Source organism: Spermophilus citellus, assembly GCF_964194105.1.
Source record: "Spermophilus citellus genome assembly, chromosome: 2".
NCBI classification, from domain to species: Eukaryota; Metazoa; Chordata; class Mammalia; order Rodentia; family Sciuridae; genus Spermophilus; species Spermophilus citellus.
The window spans coordinates 174,302,372-174,326,752 of NC_138183.1; the positions used below are offsets into that span (position 1 = coordinate 174,302,372).

General features: G+C 39.6%; 1 protein-coding gene across 1 annotated transcript in view; it reads right to left on the reverse strand.

Moving 5' to 3' along the window:
• Nucleotides 1-19,670: 19,670 nt before the first annotated feature.
• The window catches only part of LOC308631085 (piwi-like protein 4), a 107,635-nt gene continuing 102,924 nt past the window's right edge, over nucleotides 19,671-24,381 (reverse strand). The window contains exons 16-20 of the mRNA XM_081262011.1: nucleotides 24,233-24,300; nucleotides 22,735-22,888; nucleotides 21,000-21,125; nucleotides 20,742-20,889; nucleotides 19,671-20,058 (exon numbers count right to left, since the gene is read on the reverse strand). Of these exons, the coding sequence (XP_081118137.1) occupies nucleotides 19,942-20,058; nucleotides 20,742-20,889; nucleotides 21,000-21,125; nucleotides 22,735-22,888; nucleotides 24,233-24,300 (613 nt within the window). The 3' untranslated portion in view covers nucleotides 19,671-19,941. The remainder of the gene's footprint in view (nucleotides 20,059-20,741; nucleotides 20,890-20,999; nucleotides 21,126-22,734; nucleotides 22,889-24,232; nucleotides 24,301-24,381) is intronic.

The following is a 24,381-nucleotide window of genomic DNA, read 5'->3' on the forward strand; positions in this document are numbered from 1 at the left end:
CCGGTGGACCAGAAGCATGAAAAGAAAATGCTTCCAGGAAGAAGTGTTTTACCCAATGCTGTGGGAATCTGCAGATTGCTTTTTGGATTTGGTGATGTGGAGGTCAAAGTAGAATAGATTCTTTTAGGGCTATGCCTGAAGATTTCAGTCCAAAATCTTGTCACGAGGCCATCAAGAATTCCTGAATTTCCAAATTCTTCTTTAACTTAATTTCCCCACCATTTAATTTGTTCAAGACCTTTTAAAAGCTAAGAATAATCACATTTTTTTATAATTACTTCATAGTTCTTATCCCTTTTTACCAACTTCAGAAATTACAGCTGCTAGCTGAATTCACAGTTCCCTGTTCTCTGTTCCTCTCTGTTACCTTAAAACCTGGTTTTGATCCCTGGCTTCATTTGCTAGCTGTAGAAATGGGGAAAATCACTTTCTTATATATAAAAATGGGAATTTTAGTAAGCACTCAGAGGAAATTGTGAGAGTTAAATGAGAAGATATTTACATGGCATTGATCAGGTGATATTATCAGTAGGAATAAACCAGGCTTTTCATCCCTCCTGAGATTACTGCCCATGTGGTCATAGGTGTGGGAGACAAATCACATAAAGAGATAAATGCTGGCTGGTTGCCTAGGTCTCCTGAATAGCTACTGACTACCTTCTAGGAATATGTCTCCCAGGAAATGTAACCCAAACCAGAGCCTCAGCAAAATTAGCAAATTTTTATTTAACATTCATGTTCCAATTTCTTGATAATATTCAAACTCGTAGAATTTAAGTCTTCAAGTACTAACATGGACCAACTACACTGGGTACAGTGATTGCATGAAGGAATAGGTAGGGAGAGAGGTGCAGGGATTAATTCTGCTTAAGTAAGTCTTCCCAGAAATCTCTTGAATTCAGCATTAATGCCTCAAAAATTTTTTTCTAACAACAACAAAAAAAGGTATTCTAGGCCAAGGGGACAGTATATGAAAATGTACAGCTTTTTAAAAGTGGGTTTTGCAGGTAAATTTTTCAGTAAGACTAGAGCAAAGGGTCAGAGGGCCAGGCTGAGAGTGTGCAGTGGGCAATGAGCAAGAAGCTGAGGCTAGATAAGAAGGCAGGGATCAGATCTGTCTTTGAGGGTTATGTAAGGGGTGGACTTTTGCTGAGTGGAAGTGACGAGAGCCTCTGAATAACTACTTTAAGATGTGGCAAGGCCCTGTTTTCATCTTAGGACGGTCTCTTGGACAACAGAATATAAGATGGTTTAGAGCAAGAAGACAGTGAAACCAAAGACTACTGATATAATTTCCAGTTCCCTCCGTTTGACATATTCCATATTCCATTTCTCTTCACCTGTCATGGAACATCATGCAAATATTCCTCTATTATACACCTGGGGTAATATCAGTGTCAAATGCCATCATTCTATTAACTCTACCAGGTTGTTCCTGCTCTTCCCTGGCACCATTAAAATTATCCTGAGGGTTTCCTTGACCTTATTCAAACATTCTAAATAACGGTGGCTGATTCTCCAAGTCAGTGACTCCATCTGGAGTCATGAATGCCAACGATGGGTGCCTTCTTCCACCCACCCATGATCTGCCTGTGCAGGCCACAAGACTTGGATACCAGATTAGAGAGTGAAGATCTTCTAGCTAAAGTCTTCCCCATATCACACGGGAAACCAAGCCCCCCAAAGGACTCTTCTTGGGGGTCAAAGAGTGTAACCATCTTGAGATAATTCCTTCTAGAATGAGGGTCTGTGGTATACAAACAGCAGAGACACAAACAGCAGTCAAATGTGAGCTACATGGGGGCCGTACTTCACATTCTGGTTCCTCCTTTTGATTCTAGAGAGGGGCAAAGCTGATTTTCTTAACCAGCTTTTGCCACCACCTCCTCAGAATGCCATGACTATAAATAAAGGCACATCATCTTGAGCCTAATAAGTAACTTTAGATTCTCTGGACTGTCTATTGAAAGTCAAGGGCCTTCATTCTTAGCTCCACATTCTTACTAACAAATCTCATGTATGACCTGATTCTTTTCAATAAGCTAATACGTGGTCTTCTCCAGAGACTCCACAGCCAGCTCACCATCTCTTCTCTGTTGCCCTCAGAAGCAGCAACATTGCCAATGGCGACGTCTCACACACAGTCAGGCTTGCTGTGATTTGGGGCCTCCCAGGGTTCTTTCCTTCCAAGAATTTTAATATTTTGTTTCCACTGAAAATCTTATGGAAATGCTACATTGATTACAGCTCAAAGTTCCAGTTCCCAGAACTTTCCACAAGTACCCGGAGTCTCCAGATTGACTTGTAGAGGTCCTTCTGTCCTCTCTGCCTTTGGGAAAAAAATAAAGGTACAAGGTATTTTACCAAGAACAATAACACAAAATACCTGGCAAGGTACAAAATGTATGTTTTCATGGCTGGGAAAACAGCTCAAGAATTCATAAGCAAGTTACAGAGGCACACGGTCTCCTCTGAAGGCCTGGGGCTGAGCACCTGGAGGAACAAGAGCGCACTTTGTACATTTCCAGGTAATTTTAACTTAAAAAAAAGGACAAAAGGAAAAGGTAAGAAAGTAGACACTATTTTTTCTTTGCCTTTCATTCATTTTCATAATGTAGTATCTGAAAGGAGAAGGACATTAAAGTTAATTTCTAACTATATTAAAATTAGTCCATTTGATTTGATATTTACCAGAGGTTCTAATTAATGTATCCTAGAAAAATAAAACATAATTGACAACAAATATAGCAAAATAAGTTGCATTAAAAACAAGTAGATTTGTAAATTTTCAAATGTGTGACTAGTAGCTGTCCTTGCTGAGCAAAAGTTTTGAAACTGATGGGAGGTGGGGAAATGGGGGTGCTGAATATAACTGGGCTTCCCAGCTGGGGATTCAGATTGTCCTGCTCTTTAAAATATCTAAATCGTTCTCTTAATAAAGCACTTAGGACTCATCCTCATTCAAGTATAAATGAAGAGCAACAATCTAAAATACGTATCTGTTTTTGAACAAGGATCAAAACTATCTAAAACTGGATTCCCTGAATAATGGTGAGCAGGTATCTGGGACAGACCTGCCTGGTGCTCTGCACATAGGGAGCATGAAAGGTTAGCTGTGACTTTCTCCACCCTCAGGCTGGGGGAGGCCAGGCCCATTTAAGTTCCCGACCACTTATAGTTACCCCTGCATTATTTCATACTTCTGTGTTCTCTCATCCTTCTGTTGAATTCCCACTGTTCTCCCTTCATACTTGGCTCAGACATTTCCATCTCCTCCCCAGTGCAGTTAGTCAGCCCCTTCTTCTATGTGACCTCTGAGCTGGGAACCTTGCTCTCCTGCTGTCCTCCACAGGCTGGTGAATAATTTGTTTGTTCACATGCCTGTCCCCTCCCCTGGCCCAGGAGATCTTCAGCAGCAGCTCTGTAGCCTCCAACACTGGCACAGAGTAGATGTTCTGAAGATGCTGGTGACCTTGAATTGAATTAAAAATTGGTGGAATTTGAGGACAAGTCTGTCATGCAAGTCTATTTAGCCTCAGTTTCTCTGGCAGCTATTTCTAAAGCAGATTTTCATTGTCGATAACTCACTGAGTTACTCATTTTAGTCATAGGATAAATGACTCCTGCTCTGCATACAGAAAAGCAGTAATTTCCTACACCTGGATCCTTTTTTTTTAATTTTTTTTATTGGTTGTTCACAACATTACAAAGCTCTTGACATATCATATTTCATACATTAGATTGAAGTGGGTTATGAACCCCCAATTTTACCCCAAATGCAGATTGCAGAATCATGTCGTTACACATCCACAATTTTACATAATGCCCTATTAGTAATTGTTGTATTCTGCTACCTTTCCTATCCCCTTCTATCCCCCCTCCCCTTCCCTCACATCTTCTCTCTCTCTACCCCATCTACTGTAATTCATTTCTCTCCTTGTTTATTTTCCCATTCCCCTCACAACCTCTTATATGTAATTTTGTATAGCAATGAGGGTCTCCCTTCATTTCCATGCAATTTCCCTTTTCTCTCCCTTTCCCTCCCATCTCCTGTCTCTTCCTGCTCTTCCTCCCTGCTCTGTTCATAATTGCTCTCATTATATCAAAGAAGACATTTGGTATTTGTTTTTTAGGGATTGGCTAGCTTCACTAAGCATAATCTGCTCTAGTGCCATCCATTTCCCTGCAAATTCCATGATTTTGTCATTTTTTAGTGCTGTGTAATATTCCATGGTGTATAAATGCCACCTTTTTTTATCCATTCATCTATTGAAGGGCATCTGGGTTGGTTCCACAGTCTAGCTATTGTGAATTGTGCTGCTATGAACATCGATGTGGCAGTATCCCTGTAGCATGCTCTTTTAAGGTCTTCAGGGAATAGTCCAAGAAGGGCAATAGCAGGGTCAAATGGTGGTTCCATTCCCAGCTTTCCCAGGAATCTCCATACTGCTTTCCAAATTGGCCGCACCAATTTGCAGTCCCACCAGCAGTGTACAAGTGTACCCATTTCTCCACATCCTCGCCAGCACTTGTTGTTGTTTGACTTCATAATGGCTGCCAATCTTACTGGAGTGAGATGGTATCTTAGGGTGGTTTTGATTTGCATTTCTCTGACTGTTAGAGATGGAGAGCATTTTTTCATGTACTTGTTGATTGATTGTATATCCTCCTCTGAGAAGTGTCTGTTCAGGTCCTTGGCCCATTTGTTGATTGGGTTATTTGTTATCTTATTGTCTAATTTTTTGAGTTCTTTGTATACTCTGGATATTAGGGCTCTATCTGAAGTGTGAGGGGTAAAAATTTGTTCCCAGGATGTAGGCTCCCTATTTACCTCTCTTATTGTTTCTCTTGCTGAGAAAAAACTTTTTAGTTTAAGTAAGTCCCATTTGTTGATTCTTGTTATTAACTCTTGTGCTATGGGTGTCCTATTAAGGAATTTGGAGACTGACCCCACAATATGTAGATCGGAGCCAACTTTTTCTTCTATCAGACGCAGAGTCTCTGATTTGATATCAAGCTCCTTGATCCATTTTGAGTTAACTTTTGTGCATGGCGAGAGAAAGGGATTCAATTTCATTTTGTTGCAAATGGATTTCCAGTTTTCCCAGCACCATTTGTTGAAGATGCTATCCTTCCTCCATTGCATGCTTTTAGCCCCTTTATCAAATATAAGATAGTTGTAACTTTGTGGATTAGTCTCTGTGTCCTCTATTCTGTACCATTGGTCCACCCGCCTGTTTTGGTACCAGTACCATGCTGTTTTTGTCACTATTGCTCTGTAATATAGTTTGAAATCTGGTATCGCTATACCGCCTGATTCACACTTCCTGCTTAGAATTGCTTTTGCTATTCTGGGTCTTTTATTTTTCCATATGAATCTCATGATTGCTTTATCTATTTCTACAAGAAATGCCATTGGGATTTTGATTGGCATCGCATTGAACCTATAGAGAGCTTTTGGTAATATCGCCATTTTGATAATGTTAGTTCTGCCTATCCATCTGGATCCTAACTGCTTTCTATTCTGACCCTCTTCAAAACGACTTTGAATTGCTCTGGAAAAAGAAAAAAAGTTCCTCATAGTTTGTGAACTAGTTTCTAGGGACTACATGTGAATATGGGAGGAGTGGGCCTTATTGTTTACACCCTGCCAAACATTATCCCTGTCACCCCAGACAGGCAGCACTTCTTGTTTGTGAAGCTCCCACCCTAGCCAGCCTCCCTTTACACTTATGTGCCCTCACACCTCACAGGCTTCCTTCCAAGGTCTTTGCATTATGCCTCACCCACTGGTCTCTGTGTTTGTATCTAATGAGCCATTGCAAAATGATGAGCACATAGTAAATATTCAAATATTTCTCTATATTTTGAAAATCAAATTACTTGTTTTATAAGCTTCCAATTTAAATGATTTCCATTATTTTTAGTCAGAGTGAAAATTTTTAACTCAACACCAAAGAGTCAAAAAATACCTAAAAACATTTTCCCTTTGAGTATAGGCAGACTGACAGTTATCAATACTACCACATATGCTAGTTTTGAATAAGGTCTTAATTTTTATAATGACCTTTGAATTAGAGGGTTTCTTAAATCGGTTTTTATCATTATCTGTGTTACAGAAAAGGTGATTCACTCAATTTCACGCAGCTCATAAACAAGAGAAACAGGAACTGAACCCAGCTCAGATTCCAAAGCCCATGTGTGTTCTAATACACCACTCTGAAATGGACACAAACTGGATGACACCTTGACACCTCACCCCTTTCGCTCTGGTCTGCCACTCTCAATGTGCCCTGTTTACTGGTAAACTCTCCCCCTCTCAGAATTTTGAAGAGAAAATTTCAGGAATTTTTTGTTTAAATTTTATAATTTCTGAACAATTCTCTTGTCATTCTCAAGAGCAGCAGTCTTGGGGTTTTGAGAAACTGTGCTAAGACCCGTGGGCTTAACATCAAAGTAGTAGTTTGAACATTTTGTGTGACATGACACTGGCACTTCTGAACAGTCTCATGAGTTATTTATTTTTCTTACATGAGGAGAGGTTTGGTGTCTTCCTCAAAAACTCTGACCTTCAAGATGACATTGAGGGAAAGTACTGTACCTGCTTTCCTGCTGCTGTGAGAATCACAGCAATGCATATCTCAAGAGCTTTTCTGAGCTTCCCTTGCCACCTGCCTATGCTTCCTCCTGGGGCTGTATAGAAGGGCCTGGTTTTGTTTTTATAAGAAGGAAAGCAAACAGAGCAACCCAGCCTGGCAGATAATGAACATCTATGGACAGACAGAAATCTCTGCTCTTTCTCCCTCACCCCTTCCACATCAAAGCAGCCTGAAAGCCCGTCTGTGTCCCCCAAACCCCGCTACCATTGTGTTCACCATGGCCTTGCCTGGACCACTGCAACAGCTCCACATCGGGATTTGTCTCCACATTTTTGCTCTCGTCCTCCAGTCTGTTTCCTACATGGCAGCCACGGTGACATTTTTCTAATACATCTGAAAACGTGACTCCATCGGATGAGAACTTTCAAGGTTTCCCATTGCTCTTTGAATCATGGCAGAAAAATCATGGAAACTTTAAAGCACTTTGTAGTCTGGCCCCTGCTAACCTCCCTAGCTTCACCTGCCCCACTCCTCCTTTTTTCTACCCTGCAGCTATATTCATATATATTTTTTTCTTCCACAAAGATGCCAAGTAATTCCCTGCCTCAGGAATGCTCTCCGTACTTCTGGTCTCCTGGTAGCAATCTTTGGCTGTCAGATTTTAGCTTATACATATTGTTGCCTCCTAAGAGACTTTCCCAACTCTCCAAACTAGGTTAGAGGTTCTCCCACTAACTCTGCAGAACCTCCTAGAGCTCTTCCATAATCACTTTGCTGACACTTATTTCTGTGATTGTCTATTTGATGGATCAGGACCACATCTTCCCTGTTTTCTGCCACATCCCAGCATAGCACCTGGCACCTGAAATGCCCTTGGCACACCTCTAGAGAAGGAATAAGTGAGCTAGGATTTGTTGTGAAGAAGGACCTGGCTTCCAGACCAGACTCTGTGTAATCTTGGGAAATTCACTTAACTTCTCTGGGCTTCAATTTTCTCATCCATAAAACAAATGAAATAAGTGCTTTGCTTCTAGGATTATGGAAAGAACCAAATGATGAATGGAGCTGTAGAACATTATGCAGATATCATATATTATTACTCTTTTACAGTTAGGATGGTTACTAGAAGACTCACCAGCCCCAACACCCAAATCACAAGCCTCCTAGCCTTTGTTGTTTCCGGAGAGGTTCTGAGCAGCCAGCAGCATGCTGGTGCCCAACCCGGTAATCTTGGGCCAATGAGGGAGGGAGTCAGAAGAAGCTCTGGCAAAGAAGAAGCCAGGTTCTTCTGCCAAAGCAGAATCTCTGCTTCATTTCTCCACAAGAGTCTTAATCTCCATCAAGAAAAGAAGAAGAAAATGCCATCAGTAAGCTTGCCCTTGGTCATGTGTCACAGCCGGTACCATCTCACTCCTGCTCTGTCCTTGGGACCAGACACTTCCACTTCTCCCTAATGCCAGTGACTGAGGTATTCTTCATGACAGGCCATCAACTTCATGATAAATCAGCTGAGGAATGATTCTCTCAGGACTGCAGTAAAGGAAAAGCCCCAGGCCATGGTGAGGGACAAGAGTAAGAAGGCACAGTGCAGCTGATCCGGCCTCTTAGGGGGCCATACTGACAAGCAGTTTGGAGGCATGACGGTCAGACCTGAAAGACGTCACTGCTTGTTGTTTACAGCAACAAGGTGAGACAAGAAGGGCTAGAATAAGAAACAACACAGCCCTTCATTTGCTGCATGACAAATTAGGACAAAATTAACAGCTTAGAACTGAACACAGTTTCTGTATATCAGGAGTCCTGGCTGCAGTCAATGGGGGCAGCCAGGCCTGCCGTCTCTGCTGAGCCTTGGGGTTCTTATCCCAAGCTCACACAGTTGCTGGCAGAATTCATTTTCTCACAGCTGTGGAACTCAAACGTCTTGTCTCTTCAAGGCCAGTGGAAAAGCAGGAGTCCCTGATTGCTAGACCCTCGTTCAGGGGTCACCCGAACAGATCAGGCCCACCCAGGACAAACTCCCTTTTGATGAATTTGAAGTCCACTAATTAGAGACTACAAGATTCCTCCATCTTTACTATATTCTATTGGTTTAAAGGAAGTTACAGAGTCTGGGGCTGTAGCTCAGTGGTAGAACGCTTGCTATGTACACATGAGGCCCTGGGTTTGATCCTCAGTACCACATAAAAATAAATAGATAAAAATAAAGATATTGTGTCCATCTACAACTAAAAAACAAAAGTTCAAAAAAAAAAAAAAAAGCAAGTTACAGAATCCTGCCACAAGTGAAGGGGATTACAGAAAAATGTGGATACCAGGGATGGAATTCATAGAGGCCATTTAAAAATTCAACCTACCATACCTTCCATTTACTGAGCCCTGCAGGTATGTGCGCATGTGCACGCATGACAAAAATGGGATCACCTCAACTCACCTTAACAAAAGCAGCAGAATCTTCTTTTAAGGAAACAAGGTTGTCTTGTGGACCAGGGGTGATGATGCAGCTCAGCCTGAGGAAGGAGGGGAGGCCAGGTGTGGAATGCCACCGGGAGCCTGTGTCTCCATGTGCAGTTGTGTCACCACTGTCTCAAGGTGGGCCAGCTTCTCCAGTTGGTGCTTCACAGTCCCAGATACATTCCATCTCAGCTCATTCTCTCAGGCAGAATCAGTCTCCCTCCTGCCTCTACCACTCCCAACCCTCCAGTTCTAAATTAGAGAAGGAACCTCCACTCAGACCCTCCTCTCTGTGCAGTTGTCTTGGCCAGGTGGACAGACAGAGGCCATTGCATGGCTGCTGGTAATCCACTCACTGGTGACCATGTGGAGAGGAGAGAATGGAGTTAGTCCCCGGAGAGAGGCTGATGTCACTGCATGGTGTTGGGTGCTGTGGTCAATAGCCAATAGGCGCATACCCCATGTCATCTGGTTCATGGCTTGGCAGCAAGGCCCTTGGGTAGTAGTGGAGAGAGCAGAATAGGGCATGTTTAGTATGTCCCATGGTAATGCCATGTGCTGCATACACTAGGGACTTGTTTTCATCTAGAAGTAAATTTCTTGTCAAAAGGACTTTAAAACTATGCTCCTGTCATCCCAGCACTTAGAAAAAAGGCTAATACCACAATAAGAATGAGCAGCGGCTGAAAATGCAGGTACTGCCACAGAGGGACCAATTTAGAGCAGAGACCCAGCAGCATCTTATAAAACCCTTCTCAGAAATGGCTGAGAAAGAGCTGCTCTGAGCAAGTGCAAAAAAGAAGAAAAAAAAAACATGACCAGGTAATCAGAGGAGGAGGGAATGTTCCAGCACAGACTGTACAGCTTGTGTTCTGATAAGAACAGAAGGAGGCTCACAAAAGACAATTCTGGGCAGGAACAGGGATTTAACCTCAGCCATGCTGCCTAAGAGTTCTTGCCAATTCTCCCTGTCAGGAACTGGTGTCAGAATCCTTTGTAGGTCTTACAGAAATGCTTTATGTAAGTACGTACAGTGATGTGTAAGGGATGTGGCACTCAACCCGGTGTGTGGGTACATTACTAACAAATCCTTCTGTGGTCTTTATATAGTTCAAAGTTAAAGGATCAACTTCAATAATGACATATTTGTGTAAATTTGGAAACCTAGAACAAGTGGTCTCCACTGATGGTCACAGTCAGTAGAGATTCCCATGTTGAGATTGGGCCAAACTAGGTAAATGCTTCCCAGTCCCATATACGTAATGGTCTTGGTTTCACTGAGGCTTATTTATATCTGCTTGTTCTACACGTTACAGAGGATTCTTGACCTGGTTGGTGTTAGAATCACACAAGGTTATGGTCTCCTTGGTGACAATTGCCAAAGACTGGTCATCTCCATTTCATGGTTCCAACTCATATTAAGTTCTCAAAACATGCTCCTCAAATGAAAAAAAAAGTGATATGACTTCTATACTGTGTAATCATGATCTACAGTCTGTCCCCATAGATTGTGATGCTACAATAGGATTGCTATTGACCACATATAGGTTTTTCAATTTAAATTAATTCAAATTAAATAAAATTAGAATTCACTTCCGTTATCACCATAGCCACATTAAAAGTGCCTAATAAGCACATGTGGCTAATGACTCCAAATGGAGCTTTCCCACCATCACAGGAAGCTCTACTGATGATGCTGCTCTGAATTTTGGAGGCTTTGCTCATAGAACTGGTATCAGGAACAAATAACACTGTGTTCAATAACCATTTACTGATCTGTAACAAATATACTCTCCTGGTAAATCTCCACCTCATCTTCATTCTTGCAAGGACACCTTCCCTGAGTTCTACCCTATGATCCTGAGACGCAAAGGAAACTGTGACCTCAGATTCTGCTTCATATTGACATGCTCATCTTGCCAGACAATGTCCTGCCACCTGTCAACAAAGCCCTTGAGAGCAGGATGAGCTTCTGATAACTCTCTGTATCTCCATGTCTATTGAACTAAATCAACTAGAGAGTAAATGGTAGATATGGAGCAATCCCTGTATTACCTATCAACTCGATGACAGGGTTGGGTGAATGTTCTGGCTGTGTCATGCTGGGAGGGCTAGACTCCCATGGAGATATGATTCACATATAACACAAGCACGTTCCTTATTTTTAAACTTGTATCTAGGTTCCTCATGGTATCCTACATTTGGGGAAGGTTTTCATAATTTGGGGCCTTTTTCCTCTCAACTCCTTACATCTCAAATACTTGTTTTGTGTGTGTGTGTGTGTGTGTGTGTGTGTGTGTGTGTGCGCATAGTTTTTTAAAATTAAAAAAAAAGTGAGAAATCTATAGGAAACACCTTAATACCTTTATATTAAGAAGGGTCCTGACAGGAAATAGATGGCAAAGAGAGAGCAAAGAAAACCACAAGAGATACTGCTGTACCCCAAGGGCTGAGGATAACCTTAGTATATGGGGGCGGGAGGCACTCCTAACAGGAACTTGCATTTCTGCTGGGAAGGAGCTGGGGGAATAAATTGCAACCTCTCTCCTCCCTCTCCCTTTCATTTCTATCCCTAGATGGTAACAGAGAATAACCTGCATAATCTGGAATCAACAAACAATAAAGTTTTTTTTTTCATTGCTTTGTTCATCATTTAAAAAATAAATACAACTTTACAAATAGAGTTAGAAATTGCCTTTGTTGGCCCATTCATTCCATTCTCATTTGGTGTCTACTTTTTCTGTTTTGTTTTTAAATTTTTATTATGAATGTGCACCCTTCGTTCCATTGTTTTGGTTTTTAAGATTTTTGTATTTGTGTTTCATGTTTTTGTATATAATTTGGTAACTTGAGTTTTTTCATTTGATAGTATGTTTTCAAGATATATGCATGTTAGTATATACTGATGTTTCGTTCATTTTAACAGCCTTAATAGTATTCCACATTCTCTATCCATTCTGCTGATGGACATTTATGTTTTTACTAACACTATTCTGGGCTGCAGTGAAAAACTTTGAATCCCAGATGGGTTATAGGATTTAAACCTTCTCAGCTTTACTTGTATTGCCAAATGACTCTCCAGAATGGTTGTACTAATTTATATTTTCACAAGTAACCATGTGAGTTTCTGTTTCTCTATGTTCTTACCAACTCTCAATATTACAGATTTTTTAAAAAACAGTTTTCTCTTTATATTGTAGGTGGACACAATACCTTTTTTTTATTTATTTATATGTGGTGCTGAGGATTGAACCCAGGGCCTCACACACTCTAGGCGAGTGCTCTACTGCAGCCCCTACAGATTTTAGTGTCTGACAATGTAATAAACATAAAAGAGTTTCCCTTTGTCATTTGAATTTGACGTTTTCCTGATCCCTAGTGACGGTGTGCATCTTTTTTAGATATTTACTGGCCATTTGGATTTCCCCTTCTGTGAACTGCCTTTTTTTTTTTTTTTTTTGCCTACCTTTGCCTATCTTTTTATTGAAGTCTCTTTTCCTCTTTGATTAGTAAATCTTCATATAACTGGATCTTGACTCTGTGTAAAATACATTAACAGTTGAATCAAGATTCTTGCAGGTCAAACATCCTAAAGGGAAAGTAAACAGTCACCCAAAGACAGAGTGGTATTTGCTCACATCATTTAAGGGATTTCCCCCCCCCCCCCAAAATACTGAAGCTTATTAACAGGCTAAAATTCAAAGGGAATCCACTTCATTAAGTCTCCACATTCTGCCAAATGACCCCTGAGCAGCAAAATTACCCTAGTTAAGAATCTCTGCTTTAAGCTCTTTTGGAGTAGTAAGCACATTTTCTTTTATCTCTGCATTCCTGGTGTCCAAGACCTGCCTGACCTTGTGAACCAAAGGGAACTTGGCTGGGGGCAGGCTGGGGCTGATGAAGGAAGGTCTTGCATAAGAGAAGCTATCTTACTTGGATCTGGAAACTACCAAGAATCATCTAATCAGCACTCTCCGATAGAACTCTTTGTGATTATAGAAATGTTCTATGACTGCACATTGCAAGACATTGGATAGCCACTACCAAATGTGGCCTTTTACTAAAAGGTGGACCAAGGAAGAGAATTCTTAAATTATCTTGAGTTTAAATTATCTTGAGTTTAAACTTCAAAGACTGCACGTGGCTAGAGGCTACCTACCATATTGGTGGCACTGCTCTAGGCACTGAACAGCTTGACCCAGTGTAAGCATTACTCACCAAATTCTAGCTGGGAATTGGAAACTTATCAAGGTAAGTAAAAAAACATATTTATATTTCCAGTTTCTCTGGCCATTATCCAAGTCTAAAACAACATTTAGGAATAAATTCAATATTACTCCATTTCACTCCACAGAGATGATAGAAGAGGCTGATCCCATTCACTGTAAAGAAATAAGGGTTATACCACTGAGGGGTTTGAACACAGAGGGTGTTTAAATTCTTAGAATCACCCAATTTATTTTAAAGTAACCTTTACATGTATCTATCTTTTCCAAAATTTATCCAAATAGTATTTATTGACAGCCAATGGGTTCACAAAAAACACACAAAACAGCCAGAGGCACAGTGCAGACAACTAACTACAATATACTGTGAGGAGAGCCCTGTGGGATTCTGGGTGGGCGTCTGAGATGGGGAGAAATCGCAACAGGGAAGCTGATGTTGAGCTGAGTTGTAAAGTTTGACAATTAGCTGGGTCAGTTTTTTTTTTTTTGTTTTTTTTTTTAAGAGAGAGCGAGAGAAATATATATATATATTTTTTTTAGTCCTCGGCGGACACAACATCCTTGTTGGTATGTGGTGCTGAGGATCGAACCCAGGCCGCACGCATGCCAGGCGAGCGCGCTACCGCTTGAGCCACATCCCCAGCCCAGCTGGGTCAGTTTTCTAAACCACTGTCACAAAAACAACAACAACAAAACAAAAAAACAGAGATTTTTTTTTAAAAAAATTAAAATTCTCAAGCTCTTTCCTGAAAGTTCCTAACATAGAGCTTCCTCATTCTTGTTTTAGTGCATTTTTTTTTTTTTTTTGTCTTGCGGAAGTACATTCTTTAGTAATTCTTTCAGTGTGAAATGTCTGTAAGTAGTAAGCTCTCTTACTATATTCAAGTTTTTAAATTTATCTCTCACACTTGAAAGATCATTTAGCTTCACCAAGAGTTTAGTTTCATTATTATTCTCACTCAGGACTTTAAAAATATTATTCCATTCTCTCTTATCTATTCAACATAATAGGAAGCCAACAGTCAGTGTCATTGCTTCTTATAGGCAGTCTGCAAGTCTGCATTTCTTCCCTGGAGTCTTAGGATTTTCCCATTATTTTTGGTGTTCTGCACTTTTAATACTAGTATTAAGTATGAAACTTTCTCATTTATTTTACTTATTTTTTTCATTCTACAAATGTATGTTTCAATGTTGCAACACTAGTAGACATTACCTCTTTCAAAGTTGCTTCCACTTTCCTTCGACCTCATTCTTTGCATTTCTTCTTTCTGGAACCTCTACAAAATTTGTAGTGGGGTGTCCAATTTTATAATCTCCCTGTCTCTCTGAACGTCATTCTAAGTTATTTCCTGAAGCCCGCCCTTCAATTTACCAATTTTCTATTCTTTGGTTTTTAGTCTACTGCTTAGAAATTTTTACTTCATTGATCCTATTTTTTTTACTTCATTAATTCTATTTTTTTAGGATTTCTACTTGATTATTATTTTTTAATCCACCAATTCCTCTCCATAAAAAGAGCTTACATCTTTATTTTATAGTAAAATACAGTATTGATGGATTTACAGATAAAATTCCAACAACAACAGAAATATTTCTCGAATCTCTAAATGGAGAAAGATTTTCAAGGTTTTAAATTCCAGCTTGGCCTTCATAATCTTAAGAAAATAGTGACAATTTAAATATATAAACTGTAAATGTGTGTAGCTTAAAATGCAACAAAATTTGAAAGCATGTAGTAAATGAGGAATATATGGATGACAAAGGGTGACTATCTTGAAAATATAATGCCCTCTTTAAGTAGATGATAAAAACACAAACAAAAACACAAATGGCTAATAAGTATTTTCAAATTATTTTTCTTTCCTAATAATAAAAAATAGAAATAAAAACATAAAAGTAACATCTACTGTACTAGCAAAACTTTTTTCTTCCTTGAGAATATGCAAAGCTTGCTCTGGTACCACTTGGAAAAGCACAAAGAGACATTTTGTTAATTAAAAAAAAGTAGCAGTATATATTAACCACCTTAAAAGTATTATAACTTTTCGATTCAGCAATTTCACTTTTAGGAATCTACCCCAAGGAACCAATCCCAAATACTTGGAAAGAAAAACTTATGCCATATTTTTATAGCCAATAAAAATTAGGAACAATCTAGAGGTACAATAGAGAAAGTAATTTGTTACATCTACACAGTAAAATATCATTCAGTCATTAAAATTATGCTTATAAAAATTTTATGATAAAAATAGGAAAATACTCATACCATAATCATGTGAAAAATGAAGTACGTGAAATTATATATTGTGTGTATACACACATACTCACATATAGAGAGAGGGAGACAGATTATAAATATAGATATGTAGTACTTGTGTTAATCGGCTTTTCATTGAGGTAAGTAACTAAAATACCTGAAAGAACAACTTAGAGGAAAGAAGATTTATTTTGGCTCACAGTTCCAGAGTCTTAGCACTCCTAGTCTAGTCACCAAATCTGTTGCTCTGGACCCAAGATGAGGCAGTATATCATGGTAGAGGGGAGAGATGGAGAAAGGCTGCTCCATTTGTGGCAGCCGGGTAAGTGGAGAGACAGGAGAAGGAGGTGCAGGGAGGATGAACCCCTCCAGGGCACGTACCCAGTGACACCCCACCTGCCTACCATTGCCACCCAGTCAGAGCACATGAATGAAGATGAACTGATGAGGTTACACTCTCAGAATCCAATCTCTTCACCTGCAAACATTCCTGATAAACACAGGAGTTCTAACAGTATAACCAAAGGACTAGAAGAAGAGTATCTATCGAAATGCTGACTGTCTATACTTGGTAGTAGCTGTATTGGTGAGTTTGTTCTACCTCTGTATACTTTTTTTATACTTTCCAAATAGTCCATAATGTAGATCTATTATTTTTTTATAATTTTAAATCAATGATTAAAAAAAAAACTTTTTCAATAAATTAGAAGTACCTTAGCTCAGTTCTCTTCATTCCTACCCATCTTTCCAGTAGGAACTGTTGGTTTATTCTTGGCCAGTGTGAACATCAGGTCAAACGAGAGAGTGTTAATTTGAGCAACAAAATTCAAAACATTTGACAGCTCCTCTCAGAGTAGTTTACATTTCAAGTCTGAGACCCTGAAGTCTGTTAGAAAGGTTTAAGAGCCAATTTCCCATAGGAAAGCACTGACTAGAAACTGAACATTTAAAAGGTTATAACATCTCAAGGTAAATGATTTTCTTTTAAAATTCCATGTTTTGATTGATGGAGATTTTAAGGCTAAAAATAGACTATAATTTTTAATAAAAACTAAAGATTGATTTAATGGTGATAGTGATTGTGTGAGTTTGGTTTCCCAAAGAAGCAGATGTCACAACAAAATTAGATTTTTCAAGATATTCACTGGGAAAAACTCCTGTGAAAGATGTAGACGAAAGGAAGCAGGATTAAATAAGGAGAGCCTTCAGACCTCAATGCCAATCTGACATTGAAGAAAGGAGAGAGGGAAGGAGGGAGAATTGGTAGTAAGAGCCTGGAACTACAATGCAGCACTGAGAAAGACTTGGCCAAGTCAGAGGAGCCCCTGGTAAAGGCGGCCTGAGAGCAGCTCACACTGGGCAGAAATGGCCTTCATCTGTTTCCTTTGCTGCGCTCAGTGGAGCTGAGAGCAGCCTAGAAAGAGCATGGTCTCAACATCACCCTGCGGTGGATCCCAAAAAGGCTGTCAGCCAACCCTGCTCCTTGAGAAGGTTCTTTTAAAGGAAGACGTGATTGGTATACCAGCACAGCAGCCACAGAAATGTATTGGAAGTATGCTTTCTTCCAGAGTCTTCTCCCTACCCCACAAAATAAAAGCAAGACTAAAAAATTTTCTTCAAAAACTTGTAGACTGTAGAGAAACTGTTAAGCTTCTCCTTAGACAGAACTGCAGAATTCAGAATCTAGTACAGCGCCCAGCATATAATGTGCAGGCATTTGTATTTGTTGACTAAATCATGTCATTTTTTTCCTTCTCCTCAGGTATAATACTATGGCATCTTTATTAAAGCTGGATACTTTAGGTCTGACATTCTAGTCCTTACAACAACACTACAATGTGGACATTGTTATAACTTTTTATAAGTAGACACACTAAAGCTCAGTGTGGTTAAGTAACTTGCCCAGGATCTCATGGTTACTAGGTGGTAATTTTAGGATTCAGAGTCTACACTGCCTTGAAGTTTGGCACATGGTTCCTCTTCTCTTTGTCCTTAGTAACTTTAAAAAGAAAACTAGCTAATGTAGGTGATAGGCGGCAATCACTTAAAAGCTGAAATGGATCTCAGGTATCATCTCGACCCATAGTCTTCAACTCATATCAGAACCATCTGGAAAATCTCAAAAGCATTCAGATGATCAGGCTTCATCCCAGATCAACTCAATTACTGTTTCTGGGGTGGGCCCAAGCATGTAATTTTTAAAAAAGCTTTCTAAAGTGCTCAAGTTTGAGCACACCTGCTCATATTACAGACTGGGTAACTGAGTCCCAGAGGAAAGTCGTCACATTCAACAGTAAATGCTTTGCAACCTGAGCTCAAATGAAGATATCTTAGCCCCATGTTGTCCTTTGGCAGTGTACTTGAAGGTGACTTATTTTTCTAACATTTGTTGCATCATATAGTGAAGGTGAAGGACTTTGCTCATAGGACAGTCCTAGAGTGCCCCCTAGTGGGACAACTTGGTAAGGAGTCATTATCTTGGGTAGTACTTGATAGGTAGAGAGAAGGGAGCTCAGCAGACCTTTGCATTGCCAGTCAACATGCTTCATGTAAGTTTATACAAGCCAGCTGCTAGGCACTGGGGCCCCATATCAGCCCTATACTTTGAAGGAAGAAAACAACATGAGCACAAAAGCAAAAACCACCACCAGGGATGGGTGCAGTTACTTGCCTCCACAAACTGACTATAAATGCCAGTTTCAGCATCTAAGGCACTGCCTTTTAAAAGAATCCTGGGAGAAACATCTAAAATCTTATAGTACCTTTTATTAAGGCAGTAGAGTATTGTGGTTGATCTCACGGTTTTCACTGCCAAACGAATATGACAACAAATTCTGGATCCACAATTTATTAATCTCATAAGCTTTGGTGAGTTTTTGGTGGTATCCTTAATCCTTATTTTAATCATCAGTGAAATGGTCATTATAGCTTATTTCTTATAGTTTAAGTAATATTAAATGTGTATGTAAAGTGGTTGGCACTATCAAGCTCCCCCAGCCTCGTGCCCCTCCAAAGGTTGTCATTACTATTACTGGAATGGACTCATACTGGGTGCATTTCTACCAGGTCTGGACAAAACTCTCAAACCAGGAAAGAATGTTTGCAGTGCAATGATATGACCTCTGTGCTTGTGCCGCTCCAGGCATCAGCTTCTCCAGGGATCAGCTCCTCCTTGTCCCTCAACCCAACCTGTCATCTCCCTCCTGCCCCTCCCTGCAGCTTTCCACAGAACCTTTCCTTGATAAGCAGAATCTGCAACTCTCATCTTTCCTTTATCAAAATATCTTTTGCATGTAGCCACCTTCTCATTTCAACCTGGAAAGGGTGAGAAGGTGAGGAGAGACAAGAAAAGGAGGCTGAGAATGAGAGGAACCAGGAAGGGTATTACACCAGGGGGCTGGGGAAGAGTGTTTCAGATGGGGAAATGATCTTTGGGGCCCAATGCCACAATAGCTATGACAAGGACTGAGAGTGACCATCTTATTTAGCAAAGCAAAAGCCATTAGTAATCTTAACCAAAGCAATTTTTATATAGCAGTGAAATTCTAAAGAGTGACATTCTAATTGGAGTAAGGAATTGGATACATGAAGCACGGACTATTCTCTTATTCTTTTAAGATGGTTTTCTGTAAACATGGACAAAAATGGAGTGATAGCTGGAGAGAGAAATGGTTTCCTTTTTGAGATTGGAGAAATAAATTCATAATGCCAATGGAGAAGTATTAGTGGGGGAAAAACTGATGATGCAGAAAGGAGAGGGAAGGTCGCCTGCTTTCTCTGATTAGAAGCAAGGTTATCAGTGAGAGTGGCTGCTAGTAAGTGAAACACTGTCCTGTCATAAGAGCAAGTGGTAAGTTCAATTTCATAACTACAACTCAAAGCTGATGGAGCTGTGGTCTAGTGGGTAAGAACCTTTGCTAAAAATACTAAATAATGAGGTTCACATGTAATGCCAACTAAAAGATTCAAATAACAAATGCATGTGTGATGCTCTGAACTTTATTTTCTCATAATTATTTAAAAAACACTCTACAAAACACTCCACAACATTATTTAAGGAAACCTCTATGAACTTTGAAAGGGGATTAGACACTATTTATCTATCATCAAAATATCATGCACACACATTTTCTGAAAAGATCTTTAACTTTGTAGGATTCTATTAGGAGACGGTGTACTTTAGTTCCATGGACCACGATGAGAACTTTCTCTAGCATATAACTTTTTAAACATTAAATAACACACATTTCTTTTTGACTGTTTTAGATTAAGATATTTTATGGGTTTTCCCAGAAGTAACTAAGCTTGATTCCTTTCCTCAGTGACTGTCTCCAGCTTTGGCAGATCTGGACAAAGTATACCAACAACTTCTTGGATTCTTCGGGTAATGACACCAAGGTTAGTGTCATCACAGGTAGAAGAGAGAATTGGCTAATTCCAAGTTTGGTTCCTTATGGATGCTTTGTGCCACCAGAAAGGTCAGCTTGTGTGCATACTGACATGGTGCTGGGATACTGATTAAGCCCTGAGGAGAAAAACATAGTGATCATAATTAAGAGGATGATTTGCTCTTCATCATGATTTTTCTTCTGAGTTTTTCCAACTATTGGTTATACAGACAAAAGAATGTGTCTCTAGATAACCAATAATCACTTTTAACTGACAATAGGCAGCCTCACTCACTCAGAACTGAAGCTTCCTGGCAAGGCAGGGTGAAGGCTTCACGGTGCTGGGTACTGGGAGACACTGCACTCAGGTCTGATCTGAGTTTCCTTTGACCTCTTAACTCAAGGGGCTTAGAGCAAACCTTGGCTTTGGACTTTGAAAGAATCTCTTGGACTAATGCTCAGTACACAGGACAGACATGCCTGTTAGCACTTGCCCACCAGGGACATATGTGCTGGTTTCAACCTCCTCATCTATAACACTGAATTAAGAAAACCTTGATTTCTTCCTAAGCCTGCCTAAGATGATGTATATAATAAAGTCCTCTAATTTATTGTGTCTATTAATAGTTATTACTATTTTGCTTCTATGACACACTGGGTTCCTCCCACTGTGGACTTAAAGAGTCACATATTCATCTCATCTTGTGAAAAGTCAGATTTTTTTTTTTTTTTTGCCTAGGAATATACAGGAGAACTGGGTACAATTCCCAGGTGGGCATCTTGAGTATCATATTTACATCAGTAAGCAGCTTCCACTCACCTGCCAATTGTAGTACATATGGCACAGTTTGAATGTTAGTCTCTGCATGTGGTCAGGCTTCAAGCAATTGTCATCATAGATGACATTGTAGTAGGTGGGACTGACAGTTCCCCGACAGGCAGTCTGACTGATCAAATAAAAGTCATACCTGAAGAGGAATGTGGAAATGGGTATGGGAAAGAAGTCACTTGGGTTAAGGCCAAACCTAAACAAGATGCAGCAAATGCTGGTTGAAAACTGAACTCCAGTAGCACTCACCACTTTGGACGTGTTGCTTCTGCATCCACAATAGTGCCCAAGGGGGGGTTCTGGACAGTATGGTTCATTTCTGTGAAGAATCGTGGCATGCATTTCTTTCTCACCACAATCACTGACAGTCTGCAGCTTGGAACCACAGAGGAAAAAAATAAGAAGAAGTCAACTAAAACCAATCCATTCAGCTTTGCAGTTTTGGTTTTTGTTGTAGTTTTATCTTTTAAATTGAAATAAAGAATTCACTAGAAAAAAACACTGCAAAACAGAGAAAGTAAAATCACCCATAATCCGTTCCTTAGAGAGACATACAATCTTTAAGCTAGGGATTGTCCTTCTATGTTGCAAAAGTGCACCATGCCAAGACATCTGCCTCATTTATATCACTTAAGACAATGGGAGGAATGATTCACAGGACAACGAACTTGAACTGCATTTTGAGAGAAGATGTTCCAGTATTACCCAAGGAGACAAGTTTTTTTTTTTTCCATTAGCAAACACCACTCTATTTTCACCTTCACTCTTTCTCTCAAATTTATCTGAGTAGCAAAAGAAGAATCACTTAGTTTTCTTCTCAAATCATCTGTTCTGAATTCTGTAACACTCACTAGGTAGATGGATGGACAGATCAAATTTATATTCTGAAAATGCTGAATGGCTAAATGTTAATGTCAAAGCCAAAACCAAATATTCACCATTATGGAAGAAACTCTGGGATGCAAAGATCACTTGGAAGTTTTATTTTAAGCATTTTAATTATTTAAAAAATTATGATGAATGTTTTCAGTATTGGACTTTGAAAAAGTTGATACTATAGAGAAAGAAAAGTAACCCCTCATCAATTGCTAAATTTACCCATATTTTCTTTAATTTCTAATCATCTGCCTGAGATACATTCACCTGTGGTCAGTGGGAAGAGAGATTTTGACTCTAAGAGTTTGGCTGCAAGTGACATTGCCACCAACCTATGAGGCTCTCCATTCTCTCTAAATACTAACTCGCTGAGATCAAGACTCAGCTCCTTTGTGATTTGAGGCCAAGAAGCTCTGGTTGATGGGAATGATGGTGAAATTATATGGGAGAGTTCTATGTGCTTCACTGAAATAAGATGCTTTCCAAATATTCTAAGATGCCAACTTGAGATTACTGTCCTCCCTCATTTTCCATTTCTAATATTTTTATTGAGTTGCCACTTCACATAATCACTGAAGGAAATTTCGTACCAAAACACCAAATCTAAAAAAGCAAAAAGCAGCAAGATGCTTCATATCCAAGATGGTCTGATTTCCATATGTGGTTCAGTTTTCATGATACTCACATCCCTCTCACTACCTCAACTGCACATTAGTGCCTGTAATTCAGACGCATCAGCTCTGTGTGTTGATCTGGGCCTCAAATTTAAAACTAGGAGTTATTTTTTTCCATGGTATATTAATATGTATAATATCTTCACTGGCCATCAGTCCTGTGGGCATCCTGCTGAGTTCGTGCCAGCTACTCTAAAGGATACCTGCCTTCCTCCAAGTGACCCACCTGGGACCCCAAAGCTTACACCACCTGACTATGTATGTTAGACCACCATGACTCCCCTCAAATCAAGGGAAGATTCATCAGCCATACTGACATGATGCAGAAATGCAGAAAAAAAAGTTAAAGTTATGTTTGCATACCTCATGTCAAATAGCTGCAGCTGAATGTGCTATTATTGGGAGTGTTAGAGAAAAGAACAACCATTTAATACCTGATATTTGAGCTGGATTCTGTTACACTGCTTAGCAGCTGCGGGACTTCATATTCAACAATGGTTTTCAGCTGACCGTCCCCTACACCATCACGATACACAATTATGCGCGAGGGCAAGCTGTGGTTGTGCTTGTACCACTTGTTGAGTGCTCCTGCAGAATTTGGTGTTAGTAAGGAAAGAATGACATGTCCAGTGTCAACACATATATTTACATGTAATTTACTGTTTAAATAACTTGGCTATTTCAGACCATTGTAAAATAGGGTCATACCTAATTTGGGTTGCATTTGCAATAATGTAAAAATGAATAACCTCAGAGGCCTTCCTTCATCTCTGCTCTCTGAAACATGTTAATAGTTTCTACGGCATAATACATTCTTAAATTTACCATATTTCTTTAACTAAATTTCAATATTTGTGCAACAAATCAACATTTGATTCATGATACACACAGATATTACTAAAACCAAATTAATGCTAATTAGTTTCTTCAAGTCTTTAAATCCTCTCAATAGAAACAGGCTAGATGAGTTTATATCATTTTCTTCCCTAATGAGAATAAACATGAAAACATAAGGACTTGGCTCTTCTGCTAAAAACACTTCTTCAACTGACTCAACCAATTCAATTCCAACTCTAACTGATGATAGGATTTCTGAAAACATTCCCACCCACTCTAACTAGAATTTGCCTTAGAATAGAAATCACAGTAACTCACATGCAAAAGAAACATCTAATGACATCTGCTAAAAGAAATTTTCCAGTGTAGAGAAAGTAATAGGATGCAGTAATTCTTTTCATGTATATATTGCACAATTTGTTTTTAGAAGAGTTTATTGTCCAGAAAATTCATTTTATTTTTTAGAAGATAATCATATATCTAATATCATTATCAACATGGATCATGTTGATAATGATATTAGATATATGATTATATATATTTTTTTAGGAAAAAAAATTACAACCTCCCCAAAATTTACCAATTGGAAAATGCAGTCTGGAACAAAGATTTGTACATTGTTGTGGAACAGCAGAGCCAGACCTGGGCCATGGCCAGTGAGGAAATAAAACCCTAGATTTGTCTTTCCATTGCATTCCACTGTGAAGTGGGCACCTTTCCTCATCTGTCACCTCCCCCTTCTTCTCCGGCTATGCCACACTTTATCTGTTAGCATCTCTACCCCAGGCCCAAAGTCTCTACAGGGTAGGTTTCTTTTGGCCTTCACACTGCTTACCAGGACCACCAGTAGCCACAAACTTTCCTCCCTCTCAGCTTTTGTTTATTACACACATACAAATATAAATGCTGCACAGTCTGACTGTTCGCCTGTATGAGTCAGCATACGGCTTTGGGAAAGTTCTGACTCCATGAAATCTGACAGGCTTAGGGAGTTTGCTTCTACCTATCTGCTCTGATGAAAATATGTGGATGGAATCTACTTTGGGTCTGAGCAAGCAGCCTTGAAGCCCACCCACATTGTAACCTTTTTAGTACCAGTCATGAAGACTTTTAAGCAATCTGCAATATCAGTTGTTTTCTGAAGGATGCAGCGTGAAAACCACCTACAGTGAGCGAAAGAAAAAAGTAAAGCTTAATTTCAAAATTTTGCTCTAAACATGCCTTAATATTAAACAAACAAATAG